The 25,240-nt window shown below is 39.1% G+C and overlaps 1 protein-coding gene across 11 annotated transcripts in view; it reads left to right on the top strand.

Annotated features, from left to right (window-relative positions):
* Positions 1-23,246, top strand: part of LOC128372449 (mitogen-activated protein kinase kinase kinase kinase 3-like) — a 45,276-nt gene extending 22,030 nt beyond the window's left edge. The window contains exons 13-35 of one of the 11 annotated variants that reach the window (XM_053332508.1): positions 1,266-1,344; positions 1,498-1,556; positions 4,254-4,316; positions 6,323-6,375; positions 6,738-6,776; positions 8,932-9,006; positions 11,524-11,575; positions 11,686-12,058; positions 13,899-14,005; positions 14,544-14,585; positions 14,886-14,970; positions 15,129-15,208; positions 15,476-15,536; positions 15,661-15,778; positions 16,007-16,065; positions 16,260-16,363; positions 16,477-16,648; positions 16,792-16,860; positions 17,025-17,117; positions 17,324-17,394; positions 17,977-18,032; positions 18,178-18,225; positions 19,002-23,246. In XM_053332508.1, coding sequence (XP_053188483.1) covers positions 1,266-1,344; positions 1,498-1,556; positions 4,254-4,316; positions 6,323-6,375; positions 6,738-6,776; positions 8,932-9,006; positions 11,524-11,575; positions 11,686-12,058; positions 13,899-14,005; positions 14,544-14,585; positions 14,886-14,970; positions 15,129-15,208; positions 15,476-15,536; positions 15,661-15,778; positions 16,007-16,065; positions 16,260-16,363; positions 16,477-16,648; positions 16,792-16,860; positions 17,025-17,117; positions 17,324-17,394; positions 17,977-18,032; positions 18,178-18,225; positions 19,002-19,089 — 2,046 coding nt within the window. In that variant the 3' untranslated portion in view covers positions 19,090-23,246. Of the gene's footprint in view, positions 1-1,265; positions 1,345-1,497; positions 1,557-4,253; positions 4,317-6,322; positions 6,376-6,737; positions 6,777-8,931; positions 9,007-11,523; positions 11,576-11,685; positions 12,059-13,898; positions 14,006-14,543; positions 14,586-14,885; positions 14,971-15,128; positions 15,209-15,475; positions 15,537-15,660; positions 15,779-16,006; positions 16,066-16,259; positions 16,364-16,476; positions 16,649-16,791; positions 16,861-17,024; positions 17,118-17,323; positions 17,395-17,976; positions 18,033-18,177; positions 18,499-19,001 lie in introns of those variants that run through there. The other 10 variants (XM_053332517.1, XM_053332513.1, XM_053332516.1 and 7 more) reach the window with 10 other exon arrangements.
* Positions 23,247-25,240: the final 1,994 nt, after the last annotated feature.

Genomic DNA, 25,240 nt, shown 5'->3' with positions numbered 1-25,240 from the left:
GCTGGCTAACTCACAGTGGTATTAATCTTTTCATCTAACTCTCTGCAAGTAATAAGTATTTAATTTCAAGTTGCAGTGAATATTACAGCTTCATGAGACGCACACTGACCAGTCATTTACAAAAATACTCGCTTCCCTGACAACATCATTGCCATCTTGGATAACAGCAGATCAATGAGATGTTCATTCCAGTTCTGTGGCGGCAGCAGCTGGTCGATGAAGAAATACTTTAGTTCATAAAGATGCCTACCAAAGTGTGACATTATCACAGTCCTTTTGAATAATGCATCTAAACCACATCCAGGTATTTGTGGCCATAATCTCAATTTTAAGGGGGTTGAGGTTCAGGAAAACATTTGAAGTAATACAGCAGGCCCCCCTCAAGCAGTTAATAATAGTTTTGGATTGTTTTACCTATCGCTGGTTAGAGGAAATCTTTCTTTGGAAACTCAGGATACAGGATGCATTATGAAAAGGTCTCAAACATGTCCGTTTTGGAAGCCATCTTCATCTTCCTTTGCAGTTGCAGTTACTAACCAATGAATTGTGTGCTATCAGAATGGACTTCATTACACTTAAAAGGCGTGATTTTAAATGGACAAATCAAATTAGTGGATCTGAGCTACAAATGTGGCTTTGATAAATGCGTTTTCTGTGTGTTGATTGATCTTGGTTTGTTTTTTATCCAGCATTTTACGAGCATGGTTTGCATATTGCTGTGTTTTTAGCTGTTCTGCTAGAACATAAAAGCAGGAGTAATGTCCTTCAACTTGTTTAAATTTGAAGATTGATGATTCACAAAGACATAAAGCAGAGTAAAGTTTGATTATTCATAAATTAATCCATTATAATTTGCACAAACACTGACATAACGGCGATGAAACAATACATAACCTTTGTCATCAAAGAAAACCTTACAAGGGTCACCTCACCTGTATTTCAGAAATGATCAAGGTGCTGTATGACATGTATAGATATATATAGAGAGAGGATAATTCTCCTCAAGAAAGATGAATCATTAGTATTGTTGCTAGGCAAAGTTTGAGCTTTTCGTTGACTGTGTTGCTATGTTTTGGTTGTTTGGTTGCCGAGTGCGGCTGGCTGTTTTGCTGTGTCATCAAATCCCACCCACAGGAAATAGCAGAAGGATTGTTTTTTTTAAACCTATTGTAATCTTCTCAAGTACCCTGTAAACTGCCACACTGTGTATATTGTTTGAACAGCTATTTAACTATGTGTGTGTGTTTGTCTCTCTTTCCTGATAGTCTCCGGTCTCTGTTCCTCACCGCATTCGTTCCACCAGCAGGAGCACCAGGGAAGGAAAGACGTTGTCAGAGATTAACTGTGAGTTCATACTCGAGGTCAAAAGGAACAAATCAAAGTTTTCAGTTTGGGTTTTATGGTCAGAAAACTCCAAGGAAGTCTAAATTCACACATCCTCCTTTTTCATCTCATGTTGTTCCCTCTTTTTCTGTCACTTTTTTTGAACTTTCTCAGTTGGTCAGGTGAAGTTTGATCCTCCGTTGAGAAAGGAGACAGAACCCCATCATGAACCGGTGAGTTATTATCTGTCGGATATATTTGTATATGTGTGGGTGGGTGCAATTATGTTTGTGTGGTTGTCACTTCACCAATACCAGCATGGCCGATCCTCACCTAATCACAGGAAGCACCCAAACCAATCCACATTCTTATCAATCTGTGTTGAACCAAACAATAAGCCCATCCACATAGTTCACTCTGGCACTCAGGCATTTTAAATAGGAATGTACTGATCTATTTCAGCCCCAAAAAAACAAGTTTATGTCAGTCATGCTTTAAGAATCTTTTAGTGGGTAGAGAAGAAATCAGATTTCTGACCAGCTGCATTCAAATGAGGACTTTACAAGCAAGTTAATGTGTGTTCATTTATTCATTTATTTTTTTGGCCACAACCTGATCTCTCTTCCAGGTTTAGTCAGTGCATGTAAGCGTTGAGATTGCAGATAGAAGCAGACAGAATGAGTTTTTTTCGTTGCACCGTGTCTCGGCTCTTCTTTAGAGACAGGTTGAGGAGCTTGGAATGGTAGAAGCAGCTTGGAGTGAAACTGCTTTTCTTTTGGATTAAAAGGACTTGATGTTGTTTTGATTTATAATCAGGATGCCCCTCAGATACCTCTCCACAGAGATATTCCAGATATATCCAAGTGGTTGGCGTCCCTGGGGCATGCTGGAAGGATAACATGTCTGAACTTGTCTGGATACCTTAGTATCCCACCGGGAAAGCTGGAAGTTGTGGCTTAACTGCCTTGCTTAGCGGCCTTGCATGGCGATGTAGACTTGTATAAGCAGAATAATGAATGGATGTTATCCAAATGTTATTATCAGCATGGCAGTGGCACCAACTGACAGTCACTCAGAAGTTACGATGTGGACACAACAAAACTGAAACACAGCCAACTAGAGTTTCTAGCTGTAATATCTAACCTAATCTACTAACATGAACATACAGTACAGCTTTGTTAGCTCCAATTCCCAACGTGCAAGATAACAAACACTACCAGGTCGCGCTCACTGAAGTCCTTCGGCAGGCTAGATAAAAACTGATGGATTGATGCTCTATCTCTTTTTGTTAGTGTTTGCATTTCAGTAAAAAAAAAACAAAAAAACTGTAGGTTTATCTGTAGCTGTAAATTCTTGGTATGGTGATATAAGAACTAAAGGTGATTTATATATTTTTTATTTTTTCTCTTGCCTGTAATTTTTGAAGCAGCTGAAAGAAGTGGTTGCTAGTGAACAAATTGGATGGTGCAGGGTTCATGTACAATCACAGCCTCTTGTTCAAAGTCCCCTTCCTCACTCACCCACTTCTTCTGTTCTGTTCTGTCCTTGCACTTGCACTTTTTCCGTTTTGTGTTCCTCTTCCCCTTCAAGTCCACTGAGAAAAATCCATTCTAAAATCAAATCAGATCCTCACCTCCCTCTCCTCCCCCATCTATTTATCCATCAATGTGGTGGTGGTGGTGGTGGTGGTGGTGGTGGTGAAACACGATCACCAGTGTAGATCTTTTTTTGCGTCACTCATCTACTGTACATTCATCCCTTTGTCCTTCAGTTTCGACCCTCTCGTTCAAAGTCATGTAATAAAATGCGGTCTCCCTCTGAGCTGCTGACTGATGTGGTTCTGAGCTCCCCCAGCGTCCATCCCATTCAGAACGACAGCGCTATGTGTAGCATTTTAGCATCAATAAATCATTACCACATTAATACTGTATTAGATTATTAATAACATCATTACTGTTGCCATAAAGATTTGCAGCAGCATCTAGTGACCTTTTCACCTAAAAGAGGATGCAAATGGTGCACAAAATCAATGGCTGGAATAACTTTCAGCCTATTTAACCGCTTACGTAATGCTAAACAATAAACAAACACACTCATAGCAAGTCTAGCGAACCTCAATTAAAGGTGACATTTGCTCTTAATTTAAATATCCCCTCCAGACACGTTTTCAGACATACTCAGCTTTGAATAATAATTTGTGCCTGATACAGGTTTTCCACAAAATAGTTCAGTATTTCCACACAAGGCTTCCCAACGAGTCATGATGTCATAAATCATGCTCGTCATAGGTATACTATATAGAGAAACTTTCCTTACTCTGCAGATTCATTCATTAATTCATTAATAACAGATTTCCAGTGTCAAACTTAAGCATCACAGTCAGCTGACATTAAGAAAAATGTTTTTGACTGGAGGGGGACTTTAAGGGAACGCCATTGTCTACAAGTCCCAGGCTACACAAAGCAAGATAAAGTATTTTATGCTAATGATATATAAACGTCATCTATTAATGTCTCTACTGTTAATTTTTAAATCCACATCTACCCCAGGTTATTTTTGGATCCATCCATTGTTCCCTCCATCCCACCATACATCCTCTCTTCTCTTCAGATTAATATTCCAACCTCTCTCTCTCTCTCTCTCTCTGTCTCTCTCTCTCTCTCTCTCTCTCTCTCTCTCTCTCTCTCTCTCTCTCTCTCTCTCTCTCTCTCTCTCTCTCTCCCTCTCCCTCTCTCTCTCTCTCTCTCTCTCCCCCTCTCTCTCTCTCCTGCTGATCCATGGACTCCAAAGCTCATTTTGGCCTTAATCCATTTTTCATACATCATCCTCTCTCTTGCATCCGTGTCCCCATTCCTCCTCCCCCACCCGTCCCTCCATCGTCCAGGTTAATGTATTAACTGAGGTCTCTCTCGCTCTGTCTTGCTGACCAGCGTGAATCTGAGCCCTATCTGGACTGTGTTGAGGAGCTCTACTATACCGCGAGATCTAATCTGGTAGTACTCTTTCTATCTGTCTCTCTCTCTCTCTCTTATAGACTCTCCCTCCGTCCAACCTACATCAGCTTTTTTCTTTCTTTAGATTAATTTTTCTAACCTTTCTTATACCTCCATCTTACTCTCTCCACATTTCTCTTTCATTCTTAATATGTTTCTGAAGGCCAGGTCCTTTTCCTTCTTTTGGCTCTTTTGCTTTCCGAGCCCTTGCTGTCTTTTTTTTTTTTCCTTCCTTTCTCAAAGTTCTGATTCTTTTTGGCTGCTCGATGTCCAACATGTATTTTTGTTTATTTTCACAGTTTTTGTTCCATCTATTCTGGTCCATCCATCTGTTACTGTTCATTTTGTTCTTCTTCTTTTTTTTTTTTCCAGCCTTGGCTTTTGCCTCACTAACTGGTGTTGTAGTTGTCATGGTGATAAGAGTCCTTAGTGATGTTGTTGTGGTCGTTTTTTTGTTGTTTTCAGATACAGTCGCACACATTCACACAAACATTACATTTAATAAAAAATCAAATTGTAAGTATTAAAAATCCCAGACACACAAAACTACAGTCAGAATCAGTGTTATCAGTGTTCATCAGCTGTTAGTGATGCAGTGCCTTGCTCAAGGACATGTAGCCAAGATACACAGGATTGTAGATTATATTACATCATTATTTATAAACATATACTCAATCATTTAATTTTCCTATCTAGTACCTGATATTTGTTAGAGGTATTTCTGATATTTCTTTCTACAGAACGTGTCTCTCTACTGTCCACTGCTGCTTAAATGTCCTCTAACCTCTTACATACTTTAGATGATCAAAGCAAATGAGGCCTTTTTTTTCGTGTGTGTATGTGTGTGTGTGTGTGTGTGTGTGTAATGCCTGTGTTTTTTTTTCCTTTGCCTTTGCAGTATGTTTGTTATGTCTGTTTCTCTCTGCACTCTTGATACATTATGTCATTATCTTGGGTATTTTCCTGACACAATGCTGCATTCACGTTGTGGCTTTACATGATGGTTTTTATCTGTTTCGGCACTAATGTCTATCAGTGCCACCTAACTTGGCACCACTTGTTTAATGATTCATTGCTTTAATAGTCTAAAACAGTGATTTCCCAACCTGAGATAAATATGGATAAGGATCAGAAGACAATTACAGGAATAAATAATAAACTTTTTTTTGGCTTTTATCTTATTGTTGCTGTTTTCCTTGTGAAACACTGGATATTTTCTCCTCTTCGGGACCCAGAATGAAACAAATCTGGAAAGAAAAATTGACTCCTGCACACAATTCAAGTCCATACAGACTCCATGAGCTGTGATAATGGCTCCTAAAGTAGATGTGTCTTCATTTTCTGCTTCATGAGCCAAAAAAGGTTAGGGGCGAGTGGTTTAAAACCAGTTTAAGTCTGAGCAGGTTGAGTGCTGGTATCTTTATTTGTCCACCTGCTCTTGTTGTCATGATAAAGTGCTTTAAACTTTTGGAGCTGACAAAAATAGCATTTTTTTGGCTATTCAGTTCCCAGAATTGCAAATTATTGTTTCAGCAAACCTGTAATTTCTCAGGATCTTTATTAAAAATAGTTTTAAGACACGAGGGAATTTGCTGTTGTGGCTAACTTCTTATGATTGCCACAATTTCGAGGCCACAATGTGAACTCAGCAAAAGCCAAGTCTGTATGCCTAGAGTTTTAGGCATATGCTCACTGTACATCTTGTGTGTATGTGGTAATGATTTAAATGTATTGTGAAAATGGTGTTTTTATGGGGGTATTAATATTTCCAGCATGCCGCTATAACTATCACCACTGCTGTTGCACTAGCAGCTCCTTCAGCAACTTGGCATTCAAACAGATTTTCAGTCGTAGTCACTATTTCATTGTGGTTTATTGTGGCGCCTTGCCAAGATCTTCTGTCCTGCTTATATCCCTGGGGAAATCAAACACATAGCACCTTTTTTTAAATGAGCCACTTATGATGTATTATGCCACAGTTGTAATGTAATTTGTCTGTCTTGTAGGACTTGCAGTTGGAGTATGGGCATGATTCACCAAGTCTACTGGGAGGAAACAAGTAAGTCTTTCCTTCACTTTTTGTTATTTCTTTCTTTTTTATTTCTCCAACCTTTTTTTATTAGCTGTCTAGATTTAGGGAGGTTGTGGACAAAGAGAGAATTATAAAGTGAGTCAGGGAGAGTTTTTCTACTGTAGGTTTGAGGATTTATTCATATTTGCAACTTGAGGATATTCTATAAACGGTGTGTTTGTGCAAGCTTTCTACTTACAAGTTTGCTTTGCAAGCAAAAAGCTCGAGTTCAGATCAGGCCAGTGAAATGACCCACCGTAGTCTGGCAAGAACTAAGAAGATTTCTCCAGCATGTAGAATATATTCAAATTCAGTATCTCATTTATACTCTTCTCTTGTTCAACAAACAGGAGTCTTCTCAAATCTGTGGAGGAGGAGCTACATCAAAGGTGAGTCAGACTGATTCACCTTGGGACTCTTAATTTGCCGGTGTTCTAACCATGCCCACCCATCAGCCAATCATTGTTAACTGCAGGACTAATTAGGCCAATCACACGCAACTAACGCTGATGTAATGACTTCAGGCTGCTCCGGCTGTCAGCATTTTGGATTCTTCTGGGTTTTTATTTTCCCTCTGCGGCCTGCTTCACGCTTTAATGTCATCAGGAAAAGGCTGTGCTTCATAGGAGCTTCCGCAGAGCATGGCTTACACACACACACACACACACACACACACACACACTCAAACACACTCGTGTGTGCGTACACTCACTCACCCACATGCACGTGTCTGCAGTATTTTAGCCAAAGCTGAAATGGTTGTCTTTAGTAATTATACTGGCAAGTCTTTGGAGAAATCCTCCTTATTTACCCAAAAGATTATGATGATCAGCGTTCTTGTGCTGTGTTGTTTTCTATGAGACAATCATACCAAAAATGTGTTTCACTGAATTCTTTGGTCTACATAGTAATGAAGTTTTTACTATATAAACAGTAGGTAGTAAGTTGTCCTATAAACACTCCCTTGTATTTATCTAGTTGCTATATTTGGGAATGTGTTTGATTCCATGCAAATAAACAGATGGATAAAAGTTAGATTAAAAGCATTATATTCTGCAAGGCTGTTCAGGTCCCTACAGTAGTGGAGAAACAACACTGATCTTATTTCAGTGGTTGAGGTTGTTCCAGGTGTACTCCTGTATTAAAAATGGTTGGGGAGTCAGTCGGTGGTCCACAGACCTGTATGTCTGAGATGGAGTACCCTCCAACAACAGACACCTGAAAAGTAGTCATTTATTCTAAAGTCATAAACTGAGCCTCTCTGTTATTCCCAACAAAGACAAAACTCCTACTTAGATTGGAGTCTGGTAGTTAACTGTCCATGACTTTCTAGTTTCCTATCCTGTGACAACAGGTTTGTCTAACTTATTTATCTTAATACAAGAAAAAATCCTGTAAGTGGCATGAGATGAAAAGTTCTAGTTGGATGGGATACATGTTATATAATTTGCCCAGATATACATTACAGGCTTTGTTATTACTGTAAATTCTCAAATAAATGCCATTATTTATGTTTAAATAATGGCTCCGATTCAAAAAGTAGTCAGGGCATAGCTTCCACAAATAAAGAAAAGGCCAGTTGCCAATAAAAACTTTGAGAAGGAGCAAAATGACCTGTAATGACCTGTAATGACCTTTTAAGGTAAATTCAATATATTGAACATTACCATGAATCCCATCAGTACAAAAGAGTAGTGTCACGCTCGCCAATCCACCTGAGTTTCTCTATTTTTTAAATAGAAAATAGAGTTTTTAATATACATATTTATACATATATATATTCATCACTTCCTGCACAGATATTTCACATTTAAAAGCCTTCACAGTGACCCCAAGGGCTTCACCTATGCCCTTCTTGGTAAATTTTCACTGTGAAACATGTGCATGAAGTGTCGAGTTTAATTGACAGTAGAAAAGATGATGATGAAAAAAAGAGAAATTTAGAACAGAGTGGTGAGAATGAGTTTGCTTGAACCATTAAAATTATCACCAAAAAAGTGTAATATCTTTAATATATTTAATATCAGCCAGTTTTAAATAAACACTTGGTTCTCTCAGCAGTTTTGAACTTTAGTTATGTTTCTATGAATCGACAGAATGGGGAGTTTACTGCTGAGGTGTGTGTAGATCTGTAAGGACTGTAGAGGATTAAACAGCACAGTTGTGTCTGCTTGTGGAAGGAATCGGTAGCAAATTGTGGTAGAATTTCCTGCAGTTGTTCGAGTCTGTAGGAAATGATGGTTGATGTGTTCCTTTCAGATGTATCCATATGTGTCATAAGATGAAGGGTTAGAGGTAGTCTGTGGATGAAGCTTCACTCAGATCTCCCTCCCCTTTCCCCTCTCCCTCCATCCTCTTTCACCACCTTGTCCTCCTCTTCCTCCTCCTGTTGTCATCTCCTATCTCCTTTGCTTGCTCCCTTCCTCCCTTAATCTCCTTTACCCTCCCTACCTCAATCCATCTATTTCTATTCTCTTCGTCCCTTCTACTTTCCTCCCCAAACCCTCCTCCTCCTCCCCCTCCTATCTTCACCTCCTCTCCCAGGGGCCATGTGGCACACTTAGGGGATGATGAGGATGAGGATGATGATGGTGCAGATGATGATGAAACTCACACTCAGTAAGTTGTCTCCCAGTCTTAGAACTAGAAGCCTCTCCCTCCTTGTGTCCTCATCTGCGCCGTCATCCACCGCTCCCTCCCTCCTCCCAAAGAGAGGGAAGGAGAAAAGATGAGGATTAGTGCAAGGAGGGAGGCTTCCTGTTTTTTTTTTTGTTTTTTTTTATTACCACAGTTTCATCCACGCATCTCAATGCAGCACACCCCCGCCATCACACCACATATGCCACCTGTGTTTGCGTGTGTGTTTACAGCCTGTGTGTGTTTTCCATGCTGTCATTTCTGTCTCGTGTGAAGTTTAATAGCTACTAACAGTAACCCCTAACCCTAAAAACTCACCTGGAGGCTGTTAATAGAGAGAGGGGTTTTTAAACTTTTTTTTTAGATTTTACTTCCAAAAAAGACAGAATGAAAGTTTAAAAAATAGAGGAGGTTGAGTCAGGCAAAAACTTAAAAAAAGTCTGGGTGCAGTGTTAGAGCTCAGATAACTCATCCTCATGACCTTGACATCGTCTTTGCTGATGTCTTGTTTTATTGTGGACTCGCACCGCCTTCTGTGTGCCTCCTTGCTCTGTGTGTGCGTGTGTGTGAGTGCCTGTGTGTGTGTGTGTGTGTGTGTGTGTGTGTGTGTGCATGTGTGCGTGCGCACTCATGCTGCTTTCTGTCTTCTGCTGCCTCTATAAAACTGTACATTTGGCGTTCAGCCTCGTCCCTTGTTGTGTAAAAGCCAAATGTCTGCGGTGGACCAGAATATTCTCTCTGGACAGATATTTTTCCACTGAAGTCAGAAAAGGCCGAAGTTATTTATGCTTCATGGTTTTTGCTGATAGGCACATCCAGAACTTACAGCAAAAATGATTGATACATTAAAATCAACCTGAAGTCTATTTGCTTTTAGCAAAAGCTAACCATTCTTGCTAGCTACACTGCTATACAGCACTGTTATAAAAACAGTAATTGCAAAAAAAATGTAAATGCTGTCTCTCTTAGTCATAAAAAAGGTTGCTGTGTTTTACTCTTGATAAATCCCAAACTAGAAAATGATTTACTTTCTTCAGCTACATAAATCATATGTTGAGGATCAGTAAATATAAAAAGGGTTAAAAATGGTTACCAAGGGCGATCCCATGGCCAGGGTGTTAAGATGTGAACCACAAACTGAAACATTCCTGTTTCATGTCCAGCTGGGTATGTTTGTTATATTTCCCCCTCCCTTATAGCCAACATCTCTCCATTGTCTACAATAAAGGCCTGAAATGCCCAAAAATACTTCTTAAATATCATTACAGCTTTCTTTTCAGATGCTTCAAAACTTCAACTTCAAAACTTCAAAAACAATCTATTCTCAGCAACCTTTTATACCATTTGCCACCCCCCACACCATGTTTCATTTCCAATACAGTGTTTTGTGTCCTTTAAGCTCAGAGGTGCGGCGCTGCATCAAACACAGTGTAGCGCTTTACTGTCCCAGCCTTGACTATGTAAACTGTGTCAGTTACTGATCTACCTTTTTTTACTGCGTCGGTTCTTTACTGACAAAGTTTATATAGAAAGGTTAAACCGCATTGCTTTTGATCACCATTCAGCTGAATCACTGTGACTCATTTCTTTTATCGGTGTTCCTTCCAGTATTCGTGTTCATTGTGATTAGTTTCCAGCCTCTGTCCAGTTAGATTTCTGTGTTCAGATTTGTTCCTCGTTAGTCATTAACAACGTAGCTCCAGAAGGCAGAATGGATAAAGTCTCTGTGAATGTAGTAGCTGGTCTGCTGGAGATTATCATTTTTTTAAGGTATTAAAAGAGGGTGCTTAAAAGCTTCAAAATGTTGGTTCTCTTGAATCAAACGAGAAAAGCAAATACATCTGATTGAATATTATGTTGAATTTAAAGTGTTGGAGCTCCATGAAATGCGCGGAGTACTTGAAGCAACAATGGCTACATTCACATTTCTCCATTTGTCAGTATCAGCACTATACTTCTCAAAGACTTTACACATGCTCCATCTGATCTTTAGTGTGGCAGTCTCACTTTGTATGTAGTGAATCACCTTTTTAAGCAGTTCTCCCACATCTGTCTCACTTAGTGTCAGGCTGTGGTTATACTTGTCATTTACAAGTTTCTATTTAAGATCACTTCATAAAGTATGTTTTCATGTCTCAATTAAGATTTCAAAGATTAGGTTTTGAAATTGTAAGGTTTAAGTGTCATTGCACTTCTTTGCCTTGATGTGATCCAGTTAATTCACCAAAGAAATGGATAATAACACATGTAAACCTCTGTAGGTGAAAGTAGTTTTAGAATAATTAAGGCTACTGAGAACTGAGAGAGGAGATGTGATATTAAGAGAATCTATCCTTTTGAGATTAAAGCAAAATATAGCTTTTAAATGGCAAGTTAAACCACAGATTTAGTGCTGACATGTTGCATTGTGGCTCATTTTTGTAATAAATTGCAGTTTTGTCTATTTTATGAGTGCATTATCGAGCAAAGTCTCAGTTCTTTTGTGTTCTCGTTCTTCAGTAAATCGAGCACTATCATGAGACCAAAGGTCCCACCCCCCCTTCCTCCCAAGGTATGAACAACTAATGCCATAAAACACAGATAATCACATTCTGTTACATTTTACTCCCCTGAATTTGAAATATGAGCTCACTCTTTGTCCTCATTTGTATTTCCCTCCAGCCCAAGTCCATCTGCTCGTCCCAGCCGCAGCAACAGCTAAAACACGACGATAGCCAATCACACAGCGAGGACGACGGCGGAGGGGGAGGGACCATCAAACGCTGTCCAGTACCGGAGACGCCGAGCCCCGCCAAGCCCGCCTCCAATGTCCCCCCGCGGCCCCCGCCCCCGAAGCTGCCGCCCCACCGCCGCAGCAGCCTAGGTAACGAGAGCTTGAAGTGCACGGACGTCGAAAACTCTGCCCCAGAGGATGATGGGAGCTTTAGACATTTCTGGGAGTGGCTCCACACGCCTCACACAGAGGAGGAGCTGGAGGAGGCGTGGGAGGTGCTGAAGGAGGTGAAAGAGGAGCAGGAAAAAGAGGAGGAAGAGAGTAAGAGCAGCCAATTGGTAGATTGATAGTGTCCGCAGACCCTGTCATCCCCTTCGATCGGTTGTGTGGTCTCCCATTAGTCAGTCTCGTAGTCTGATTTATTTGTTCCATTAGTTCATTAATAATAGTGCTTCTTTGATATTTTTTTATGCTTTTTTATTTCTTTTCATCCATCAGCTCCCGCCTAATATGATTGTTTGTCTTTTTTTTTTTTTTGTGAAGTGTGATTGGTTGTTTAACCCAATCAATCAAAAGCTTAGTCGCCTGCTGCTACCACTCCCCCTCACTTCCTAGGAGGAAGAAGGAAGAGGAGAAAACATCGTCCTGGCTGATTTTTAGATGCATCTTAAACTCAAATTCTTCTCATTTAATTAATTCACTTTTAGTAAAATTGGTATTTCTTGTTCCAGTGTGCAGCTTTACACATTTAGCATCTTAACTAAACCTTTATTGAACAGGAAGAAAACACAAGTAAACCCTGCATCAAGGAACTCAAACAATAGCATTTATTATTGAGCCAGTGCTTTAAGTTTTAATTTCACCTTCATAAGTGTAACTCTGAAGAAATGCATTCAGCAAAAAGAAAAAAACTATTCCAGTGTGACTGCAATATTTCCGAAATGTGTCTAATTTCTCTCCTGTTTACATCACTCAAGGTAACTTTCAGCACTTTAAGAATGCTTAAGAGTACTTCCATTACTTCTTTTTTTTAGCTTTACCGAAGCTGTAATTGTGTTAAATCCACCTTGAATTGAATCTCAGGACTATAATATAAGCAGCAGTCTATCTGTTAGTTTAGTTTATCTTTACACTCACTAGATTAATTGAGGTAACGCAGCTCCTGACAAGATGGCTGTTGGTTGACATCAGTTTCTCTGTGGGGGCGGTGGGGTTGGTGGTGGTGGTGGTGGTGGTGGCGGCTGTGGTGGGAGTGTTTATAAGATGCTGTGCTTGGAAACTCAGATGGCTTCACGGTAATAGTTTTCCTTTGGCCACCGCTAGTATTGAAATCGAAGGAGATGAGTTGAATCACAGATATATGAAAAACAGATTGGAAAATATGGTTAATTATAGTGTAAGAAAAAAAAGAATAAATCAGCGTCACCCTTTTTTAATTGGATGGAAAACAACAAGTAGAACAAAATATACAGTCATGCTGGAATCACTGGTTCATTAAGCCCCTCTGCAGAGGAGGGGGTTACACAGGGTTACACTGTGTGAATGCATATATGTGTGTGAGGATGTTTTTCTCTCGGTTATGACAGGAAATATTTCTAAACATAGCCACAGAGCTTAGTTACTGTAAAAAAAAACAACAATATTATTTTACTATTTAGAGTGTTTGCACAGCGTCGATTACTCACCAGTACTGTTAGTAGACAATCCTACCAGCTATTACTAAAAATTGGCCAATTGTACTGTATGTGGTGCATTCCCAGCTTCCTTCGATCATGACTATATTTGATCCTCTGTGTTCTTCTTGCTAGCCTCCTCCCTCCTTCCCTCCCTCCCTCCCTCCTTGCTCCTGGTAGTTTGTTACTGTTTACGTTCAACTCTCCTCTGTGTCTTCAGTCCTGCGGGTTTTAGATTCTGCTCATTGAAACCAACAGTGTGTACGAGAAAATGTCATACAGTGTGTCTGCGGCCTTTTTTTCTGTTTCACTTGCTCTACTTTTTCACCCGCTTTCTTTCTCACAACACACAGCTACACACACACACTCACTCTCTCTCTCTCTCTCTCTCTCTCTCTGTCCCTTACAAACAAACACACACACACTCTCTCCCCATCAGTTCCTCCGTCGACTCGAACACACATTGAGTTTTGTATCTGTTGTCATAGGCAATGGGCTGAACTCTTCACACAATGGAGAGAGGGACAGTCCAGCAGAGAGACAGTCCACCATGCCACCTAGTGTCCCCATACGGAAAGACAAGAAGGACGTGCCGGTAAGCAGACATGGCTCCGCAGCAGTCACCTCCTGGACGAGAGTTTTTCCAGTTTGAAATTGGTTTGCTTTTAATGACGGCATTAATAAAATTATTAATAATACACATACTGATGTCGCATAGAGGGGGGGGGAATTCATGACCTCCCATATGGTGTGCAGTAATGTGTGGGTTAGAAACCAGTGAGGGATCACGTCCTCGTTGCTGCACTACAGACTCCTATTGATCAATTGGGGGAGAGGGGAGGGATTTGGGCACACAGTAGATGTTTTGCAATGACAAAAACTAAAACTAAATCATTATCTCTTTTTTAAAGGTACATGTCCTCATTTTGTCACCTTTACATTTCCAAACCACTGCTGTTGGCTGCTATAAGAAAAACAAGGAGTCTGCCCTTGAAAGTGTACCATCACTGTTAATATTACCTTCTTGATCGAATTGCTTGTTTTTGTTATAGTTTTTTTTTAGATTCCCATATAGAGTTTTATCATGATTGTCCATAATCCAATACTTACTCCAGGCTTTGTATCTGTCTTAGAAGCCTATCAGCAATGGCCTCCCACCAACACCCAAAGTCCATGTAAGTAACAGTCTCCTTTTCTACTCTGTTAGAAAATTCTTGTTTTATTACACAATAAAAAAAGATGTGTAGCTGAGTCTCCAGCGAAAATAAATCAAATATGGACAACAAACTGTTTGCTTTAAAATTGCTTTAACAACCCTGCAGGACAAGTTTTGATCTCATCACATTTAATTCTTTTGAGTAAAAACACACTTAAAGGATGTCAAACTTTTAACCAGTTCCACCATCATAATCCACAGAGATGCTTGCCAAATCATCTGTCCAGTGCATTTATTCACCTCTTCCTCCCATTTGCAGATGGGTGCGTGTTTCTCCAAGGTGTTCAACGGCTGCCCTCTGAAGATCCACTGCGCCACTTCCTGGATCAACCCTGACACCAGAGGTAATGAACAGCTAACAAGATAAAGGGTGATGAATATGTTGTTAGTAATTACTGGATCAAATCACCTTCACAGCAGGAGTATATTTCCAGTAATGTGAGCTGTTGCTTTTCTTTAATATGTGGTAAAATAGTTGTGTTTGTGTGTGTGTGTATTTCAGACCAGTATTTGATATTTGGAGCTGAAGAGGGAATATACACACTAAACCTTAATGAGCTACATGAGACATCAATGGAGCAGGTGAGAAATGTTGATCACGCATTATAATACACTATTAATAATTATATTGTATGAAAATCTTCCACTTTCTTTATATTTGATTTTGCATCTTTTATTCCAAGTGTTTGTAACTCCTAAATAATGGTGCTTTCCGTGAATTGTAAGGTGCTTATTTTTTGGGATGAATTATTTTAATTATAATAATAAGTCATACATACATTTAATTCAAACATAATATTAATTTGATGACTCATTTTTCTCTCTCTACTTTGTTGTACATGTGTGCAGCTCTTCCCTCGACGGTGCACCTGGCTGTACGTCATGAACAATTGTCTTCTTTCCATATCTGGTGAGCTATAACACGTTTGTCTCAATTATATAGACCATTATTTTTGGTGCTTCTTTCTTCTTGCAGCCTAGATCAGCATCAATAACTTTTTTTTTTTTAATAAATCTTTTCTTTTCTATTTCAGGAAAAGCCTCCCAGCTGTACTCTCATAATCTGAGTGGTCTGTTCGAACAGGCCAGACAGTTACAGAAGTTACCAGTAGCCATTCCCACACACAAACTGCCTGATAAGATGATTCCCAGGTAACTCTCCAAATAGAAAGTCTAACCCTATCAGTCGGTACAAAAAATATATTTCCTGTTACTAAAGTCATTTGGTCTGCTGAATACTAATCATTCTTATCTTTCTTTTAGTGATTAGAAAGCAAAACATTTTACAATTTAGATCCATATTTTAATAATCTGTGTAACAAGACTTGAAAACAAGAGCTTTTTTGGGTGACATGGATTTCCTTGTTTGTCTCTTTATAGGAAGTTTGCTGTGTCCAATAAAATTCCAGACACTAAAGGGTGCCAAAAGTGCTGCGTAGGTGAGTCAGCAGAATGATGATCTCAGAAGAAGGGGCACAATGTTATTTTGATTTTAAACCTTGTAATATCCCACAGAAAACATGTCATGTCAGTTTTAAGACTAGTCTCATCAGTAATTATTGAAAGTTATAAGTGTGTAAAATCACAGTTAAGTGTTCCCACGATACTGATACACGCTGTTGTTTCCATGCAGTGCGAAACCCGTACACAGGCCATAAGTACCTATGTGGAGCCTTCCAGTCCAGTGTCATGCTGTTGGAGTGGGTGGAGTCCATGCAGAAGTTCATGCTCATCAAGGTCAGTGTGACTTTTGCTTTCCTCCTCATGTTTTATTTTGTCCTGTCTTTTAAAAGATGTCAGTATGTTCTATGATAGCAGCCCTTTCTCACCTTCTGCTTCTTCCCCAACAGAACATCGACTTCCCGTTGCCATGTCCATTGGAGGTCTTTGAGATGTTGGTGGTCCCGGAGCAGACTTACCCTCTGATCTGTGTGGCGGTCAGTAAAGGAACTGAGCTCAACCAGGTGGTCAGGTTCGGTACCGTCAACCCCAACTCTACCTCCTCCTGGTTCACAGAAGCAGGTGAGAACAGAGTGACGACTTCTTCTGTGTTAAACTTAAGAAACTTAATTTGATCCTAATGGAAAACATGCAGGGATGTTTCAGATGTTGTGCACAGTATCAAGCCCAAAATAAATCTCTGGTCTTCATCTTTCTCTCTGCAGACACACCACAAACGTGTGTGATCCACGTCACGCAGCTAGAGAGAGATACTATCCTAGTCTGCCTCGACAGTGAGTAACACACACACAGATATTTGCACTTCCCTGCTTTTGCACAAGGCAGCTGCAACTACTTTTAAGTCAGACTGCAGAAGCTTTTGCAATGGATTTAACAGACTTTTAATCACGCTGCTTCCTTTTTCTTTTCCCAATCCTCCTCTCTCGCTCCCTCTCAGGGTGTATAAAGATAGTGAACCTTCAAGGCAGATTGAAATCCAGCAGGAAGTTGTCAGCTGAGCTCACCTTCAACTTCCAGATCGAATCCATAGGTAAAGAAAAAATGAGCCACATTGCTATATTTTCAATCATAAAAACATAAAAAGGAGAAAATGTGGCTCCAGGCCAAACCTCATGAAATAAAAGAATGAGGGACATTTCTTAGAGTTAATGCAACGTGAATTGAACAGTGGATTTATCCATTACAGGCTTATCTGTAAATCATAATCCTTGTTATGTTTAATCCCTGTTTCTGCAGTTTGTCTCCAAGACAGCGTGCTGGCCTTCTGGAGACACGGTATGCAGGGAAGGAGTTTCAAGACCAACGAGGTGAGACTGATACTCTGTGTATTGTATAAGAGAAAAGAGGGAACTACGGTTGACAGCCGTAGTGTAATAAAGGTCACTTCCTGGTATTTTGGCAGGATGTTAATTAATAAATCTCAGACTACAATAGGATTTTTATTACCATTGTTGTAGCTGCTGAATTCCCATAATGTACAAAGATTACTGGAGCATAAGTGTGGGTAGGTTTTTCATACCTGCTAAACTAAAGTAAATAGGGTGATATTATGAGTAGGGGTGCCCCAATCCGGCTTTTTAGGGCTGATACTTGATCACCATTTTAATGTGATAATAGTTGACCAACATTGCAATTGACATCTAGTCTTGTGAAAATAAGATCCTCAATGGTTTGTTGGGTGTTTTGCACAAAATCTGATTTCAAACACTTTTATTCACACTATGGACATATGAATCTCAAATACATCTAAAAAATAATCCCCATCCCCATTTAGAAGAAGAATTATATTCTCTTTTAGTTCTGTTGGCTTTTAGCATGCTGTCTAAACTCACCCGGCTCTGATCATTACTTAATGATTCTGTTTTTCTCTTTCCTCTTATATTCTTCAGATCACCCAGGAGATCTCCGACAATACACGCATCTTCAGACTACTGGGATCGGACAGGTGAGAACAGAAATACACACCAACTCATCATCTGCTCCTCACTTTATACACATCATACACACACACACACACACACACACACACACACACACACACACACAGTTAGGTCTTTGTTAACGTCCTCTTTGATGTCTTATCACTGAAGAAATGCTGACTGTAGAGATCCAAACGACCGAGACCTCGCTATGCCCAGGTACACTCGCTGGCCACAACCGGCACCAAACTCTGCCTCTTTCTATCGGAATTCTCTATTTATTGATCGGGAACATGAAGGCTGTATGAGAGGGAGAGAGTGTGTGTGTGTGTGTGTGTGTCTGAAAAAATATACCATCATCTTTTGAGATTTTACCTGTTGAGTAATGAGAGCATAAATACCAATATTATCTGTATAAGTCATTTCTGTGCATTTTTTGTCTGGAATTGGCAAAACTTGCACAAAATCTAATAGTTTTGAGCTGCTAAGGAGCTACTTGGAATCATTTTGGTTTCTGCCTTCTTATTACTCAACAGCGTAATCTCGCTGATTTATGATGTGTGAATGTGTGTGAGCCTTCGAAACAAAATTAACAGCTTTTTCACATTTTTCCTCAGGGAGTATACTTTGTGAAGGGCTTAGTGTCAAATCATCTCCCTCTGCTGCCTTTTTTTAATATACAAATAACAGGGATTTTATAGGCTTTGACCATATCCTGTGTGGGTTGCTGGCTGTCTATACAAAATGCTCCAATAAATCCTGGGTCTTTACTATGTCTTCATTCTATAGATTGCTCAGATTTGTATTATATTGTATTATAATTTGCTGAAGCAGGCTGGGCTGTTCATTTTTCTGGGATTTATAAGCAAAATTAAGACTGATTTAATGTTTTGCTTCCTTTCCTTGAAACTAAACATGATTGTGTGTGTGTGTGTGTGTGTGTGCGTGCATGCGTGTGTGCGTGTGTCTTTTGCCTGTGTGTGTTTGTATTACAGGGTGGTGGTGCTTGAGAGCCGGCCTACAGACAACCCAACAGCCCACAGCAACCTCTACATCCTGGCAGGCCATGAAAACAGCTACTGAGACACACACACGTACACACACAAGTGAACACACTCTCTAAACAGCCTACCACTAATGCAAATGAGGGAGTGAGCAACCCGGGAGACACACTCACACCCCCTCCCCCCACACAACCATAACCGCTAACCCACCCAAACCTCCACTTTCTCACCCGGGCCTGTCCGCAAGTGTGACTGGGAGACGAGCAGTTTCGTGGGTGCAGATGTGGATTTCCAGTTTATTGAAAATGTGCCGCAGTGTTACATGTGTGTCAGTTAAGCGTGTTGTAGAACGGCAGAGGGGTTGTTGACCAGTTTCTGACAAAGGCGGGGGGCTTAAAAGAAAAGCTGGTCCGAGACTAAGATTCTGCTCGTAATGGTTGAATTTGGGTAGAAATAGTCTGAAAGTCTGATCTCTTCTCTGCACTGTTAAAGAGCGACTTCAACCTAGAATCCCTCTTGAATACCACCCACCTTCCCCCTGCATAATGCATACTGGGAAAAATCGCATCCAGCACAGAAGTTTGACTTCAACACTACTTCTACTACTAGTTCTACACATACTACTACTACTACTGCTACTGCTACTAGCGCTAGAGCTTCACAGAAGAGCCATCTTGCACAAAAAAACCTTCCCTCCTCTTGTTCTTTGTTCTTTCATCTGTCTCCTCCTTCCTTTCCTTCCTTTTTTTTAAAAAAAAACAACAAAAAACTACACCTTTATTTATTGTGGCATGATGTAACTTTAACAACCAGGATGGCTTTCCTGTTTTACGTGTTTTAAGAAAAAAAAGAAAAAAAAAAAGGATAAAAAAGAGAAAACAGACTAAAAAGCTTCGCCACCTCTGCTAGCATTGAATTCTGATACCCCGTCACCACACCACACAAGTGCTTAATTGACCTCTATTTAATTGTTGTAAATATAAATGTAGTATTTTTTTGACAGAGACGAACACTAAAAAGACTGGTCGTGTAGATAGGTGTGTGTAGAGTTGCTCTGTACAACTGTGGAGACGAACAGAGACAGACGGGCATGGTGAAGTGAAGGGAGGGGGGGCGGGGTGGGGTTAGGGGCATAAATTCACTTCCTAGTTCTCTGATCATGTGACAAGGAAGGGTCAGGAAGCAAAGACCCCGGCAGTCTCCTCAGGTGGACAGCTTTAGTAATCCGATATAAACCTAATAACGATCTGGAGCTCAGGATTGGACTGAGCAAACACAGGAAGCAGCACTGATTGGTCATTTTCATTCTGCATGCGTCACCATCGTAACTTCCTGCTCGTTTGCACCGTAGAAACTGTCGTCAGGGCAGCGGACGTTATGAGTTCCTTTTGAGTTTGTTTTTCCTGTTTTGAAATCATCTTTTTTTATTATTTTTAATATTGTCCTAATCAAAAGCCGTTTTTTGTTTGTTTTTTTGGTTTTATCTTTTTTTTTTTTTTTATTGAACCACTGGTGTTAAAATTTGCACAGAGAAAAAGGTATTTGATAAACAAATGTGATGTCATTATAATATATGACCTTGTGTGTATGCACAGTGTGTGTGTGTATGTATGTGTGTGTAGACGTAGAATATGCACATACGAGTGCATCGTGTACAGATCTGGCCTTTAACAAGTGACGGTAGTGACTGTTTGACGCCAACATATATTAAAAAAAGCAAGCTGAATTTACACAGAAAGAAAAATCATTTAAATGTATTCGATACATCTGATATATATTAATCATTAGCCATAATTTGCTTACTCCACAATGATTGATCTGACACCATTTAAATAGAAAAACACCTCCCGTCTTCTAAAAGTGATAAAACAATTTATGAATGAAAAAAGATCTTTCCAGATAGCATGTGGTCACATTTTTGATTGATTCCATTTCTCTAAGAAGCTCAAACAAGCCGCTGTTTAAGAAACTATCTACTACTGTACTGAGTATTCAACTTTAAACACAGTCATAACAACACACTAATAGATATTAATTTAGCTCAAAATATAGACAGAAAACTTATCATGTATCAACTTTCTCTGAAAGAACCATGAAAGAAACAAATTTAGCAACTAGTGCTAGTCAGACTGAAGCTAGCTGAAGCGGGACTTATCCTCAGCTTGTTTATAGATTTTTATTTCTGTGTAAAAGTTTTCCGTTTGGACCTCAGCCTCTATTTGTGTGACTTTTTAAAGGCCGGCGTCTGTATGAGAGATCACACTACATGCATGTAGATGTGCACTGTGTGGTGTGTAGAGAGTCTACATGTGGCAGTACACTACCAGCCTTTACAAGCTGTGACACAGGTTGCTTCGGAGGACGTGAACACTAGTTTTTAGCTGAACCCAACTGAAATGCTATCGCTAACGCTAAAATCTTACAGAGCTGAAACGTTTTGGGTTTGAATTTTCAAGAGGCCCATTTTCTCATTCATTTTCTCTACAGATATCGACCTATAATCTTATAACAGAAACAACCAGCTTTGAGATTTATAATAAAGAAAATACAGATTATATCCAGTAGAAACAAAAGCAAAATCTTTCAAAGTTAATGAACTTCTATACGTATGCAGCATTTAGTGACTTCACCAGATCAATTAGTGACCCTCGATATCATTAATATAATATACTCTTGATATAAAAGTGACTACTATTATGGCAACAGTGATATCTCTGGTTAAAGGAAACTAAATATCATGAGAGGCGCAGTGCACAACCTGATTTCTGATGATACACACCCTAAAAATACTTCTGCTGCCATCTGATGATTTACTGTTACTGTTTTTACACCTCACTATATCTATTCAAACTCTTAACAGTGATGCAACACTACACCATGAAGCAGTGTTACACAAAACAAGATGAAAATTTTAATATATAGTCAACTAAGCTATCGTCCATTTAATAAGCAGGATCGAGTACAGTATTGTCTTGGTAGGGTTAGCAATAGACTACATGAGAAATTTCTAAATGGATTGCAATATTTCAGCTCAGTATGGACTCATCGCTGAATATTATAAAGTTGGTTGTAAATGGTACGTGACACCATGCAACTGGACTGATTTAAATTAAAGAAAAGATTGCCCCCTGTTCCTCTTTGACCTCGTAGTACCTTTGTGTACAGTAGAATTTGAATTATTTTAATTTCCCAGGAAGCCAATTATGTCACAATCTCAAACTCAATGCCCTCCTCCAGAATCACACCAATGTCCCTTTATGCTATTTCACTCCATGGTGAAGTGACTAATACAAGCACAGTCTATTTAAGTGCGGAGAGCTTGTATTCACTGTGAGAAAACTACTTATACTTGTGTAAAATGCCCATATGATTGTTGTTTTGCACCAGGAAACATATGTTAATAGATTTGAATCCTGTAAGACATTTAGACAGCATATTGAATTTCCATCTAGTGAGTTTGGGAGCTGAAAAACAGTCTTTCTCTTTAATGACCTTCACAGGACTCCAGTAGCTGTCTGTAATTTACCCACAAATGTCTAAAAAGCTCAACTGTACTGGCAGCAGCTGGAGTTGATCTGCTTTCAGGTCAAGATATTAGCTCAAAGCTGCAATTCTGAGCATATTTTCAAAAGTTGGTGTAACTACCAAACATGGAAATAGTTTGGTATTGCTTTGAATTGCCTTGAAAGTGAAAAAAATACCTTAACTTTGCTAACCAATGTGCTCCTAGCCAACACCCATAATTACAGACTGTCCAAACCATGTCGTATTCACACGATCAGGTTATTGAACAAACTTATTTTCTTGTAAATTTGTCTAAGTCAGTGTCAACAAGAAATAGGCCAAGCCTACTACATAGTCTCATATTTACGTTGTCAAACATTAAGATTAACATTTTAATGTTTGGTCGGTCAAATCGTTAGGGCTTAGTCATGGATGTCAAAGAACATATATTTTTTACGGATTATACATTTTTTTAATGTAATGCCAAAATATGTCGTTGAAAAATTTTTATGGCCAAATTTAGATTGAGTCAAATCGAGTGAGTCTACCTCATGGTATGTCCTAGATGTGGAGAAAAAAAAGAGGAATTTGTCTGATTTGGAAAAACAGCCAGTAACAGTGTATAAGGTTAGTAAGTATCAATGAAAACATGTCTGTGTCCTCTCAGTTGACAAAAAAAATACTCAAACATCACATGAAGACAAAGTGAATGAGATATTCCACTGAAAATGACTTCAAGGTTTTATTTTAAGGTTTTTGGTGTCTTTTTTTTTTTATTATTGTTTCCTAAAAGCACCCCTTACATTTACATTCATGTTGAGCCCAAGAAAGCTCCTCATGCAGTTATGTGTTTATTTGGTTTTAAACAGTCGATACAAGCAGTCCTAAAATCTCACTTTTTTCTTTTTTCTATCGGGTTCGTCATTTTAGAACATTTAATTTTGGGGGAAACTGTCCATTTAGCAGAATATAATGAAGCATTTGGGGGTTGGATTATGCTCTTTTGACTCCTAAAGCAGGTGCCAACATGGCCTTCCATTGTGGGTTTGCTGTAATGTTAAGAAATCTGTGTTTTATAACCTCAACTAGCCCTGGGTCAAATCACATGTGGAAATAATTCATTCAAGTGTTGTTTTAAGATGCTGGGGATACTATAAGTTTCTGCAGTTGCATTAAACAAGACTAAATTGAGCAACAGATAATTTGCCATGCATTACCTACGTACTCTCTCTGACTGTCCACTCAGTAAAGCTCACCTGTGTGGTGCTTCAAGCAGATTAATGTCAAAATCAGATGAGTTATTTGCCGAAGCGGTTTGATCCAGGTCTCCTCCCGATCCCATACAAAACACAATAAGTCTGCTCTGTTCTGTCGCTATTACATCACCATTGTCTTTTGTTTTTTTTTTTGTTTTTTTTTTCATAATGCAATGCACACGTTATGAAATGTATATAGTGTAAAATAAAAATGGGTTTGTTTTACATACTGTATAATTGCCTATATTTTGTTTCAGAAGTGTAACAGATTTATGAGATGAAAGGTTAACACATTAAAAAGAAGGAACTGAAGCAGTGGGCTCTTGTGGTCGTCATTTCTGGTTAGCGGGGGAGAAAATGAAAATGACATGTCCCAGCAGGAATAACACAGGTGTAAATAATAATTGATGGCTGAATTTCACTCAGCTGCTTTGGTTTCAGAGTCTCAGTACTTGCTTACTGATTCACTCTCACAGCTTTTAGGGCACTCAATAAGAAACCTGCACCTTCTACAGGCAAGGAAAGTTGTTAATATCCCCCTTTTGTGTGTCTGAGGCTTTCTATTTTACATGTTTAACCTGGCAGCTATTTTTTGTGAACTGGAATATAGTTACATATTTTTGTGTTTTCAGTTCACAAGGAAACAGCAAATATTTGAGAAAAGAAAAGAAACATTTGTGATTTTGCAATATAATAAAACACATTTTCTTAATTTTTACCCATTAATCATCTTGTGAACCCACTCAGATTTATTTTGGAATCCCTTAGAGGGGTCCAGAACCTCAGATTGGGAACCACTAGTAGGCAAATGACCATTTCTCACAGTAACACTTCATATGAACTAATTTATAAAAAGGTCGATGACATTTATTAACATTGTAACCAGTTGTGAGATGTTTAGAAAGGTATATAAAAGCTGTCATTTAGTGTTTTTATAATCACACCAGAACTGTATTACTTTATTAGTGTACTTTATTAATGTGATATGATGTTCCTTTTTTATTTTACTTAAAGTAACAGATTCCTGCCTGCAGAAGGCGTGTCTGGCAATGATAAAACAGCTGCATCTGGTGGGGAATCTGTAGCCAGCTGAAGGTGAGTGATATAAAAACCAGTTCCATGAAATGTGATGTAAATGTGTTGTAAGTGAAATGTCCAAGAAAACTGCAACAAAATCAAATTTTAACTGCCCGGTGCTGACACTCAGAAAGTTAGACTGAAAAAAAAACAGTTAAAACATCTTTGCAAGTCAAGTCAATTTTGAGTCATATAGGTCTTCATAATCTGATTAAGGGAAAATGAATCATCTGAGCCACAAAACAAATCAATGGTGACCTTTACTGAACATCCTTCAACATCTCCTAGTTGTGACGTTACAACAAAACACAATTCAGTTCAGTCCACGGAAGTAATTATGAAAAAAGAAAACATTTAATCTTTTATCTTTAAACAGATAGCCCAAACATATGC

Source organism: Scomber japonicus, chromosome 14 (assembly GCF_027409825.1).
Source record: "Scomber japonicus isolate fScoJap1 chromosome 14, fScoJap1.pri, whole genome shotgun sequence".
NCBI classification, from domain to species: domain Eukaryota; kingdom Metazoa; phylum Chordata; class Actinopteri; order Scombriformes; family Scombridae; genus Scomber; species Scomber japonicus.
This window is presented reverse-complemented; position numbering and strand designations above follow the sequence as displayed.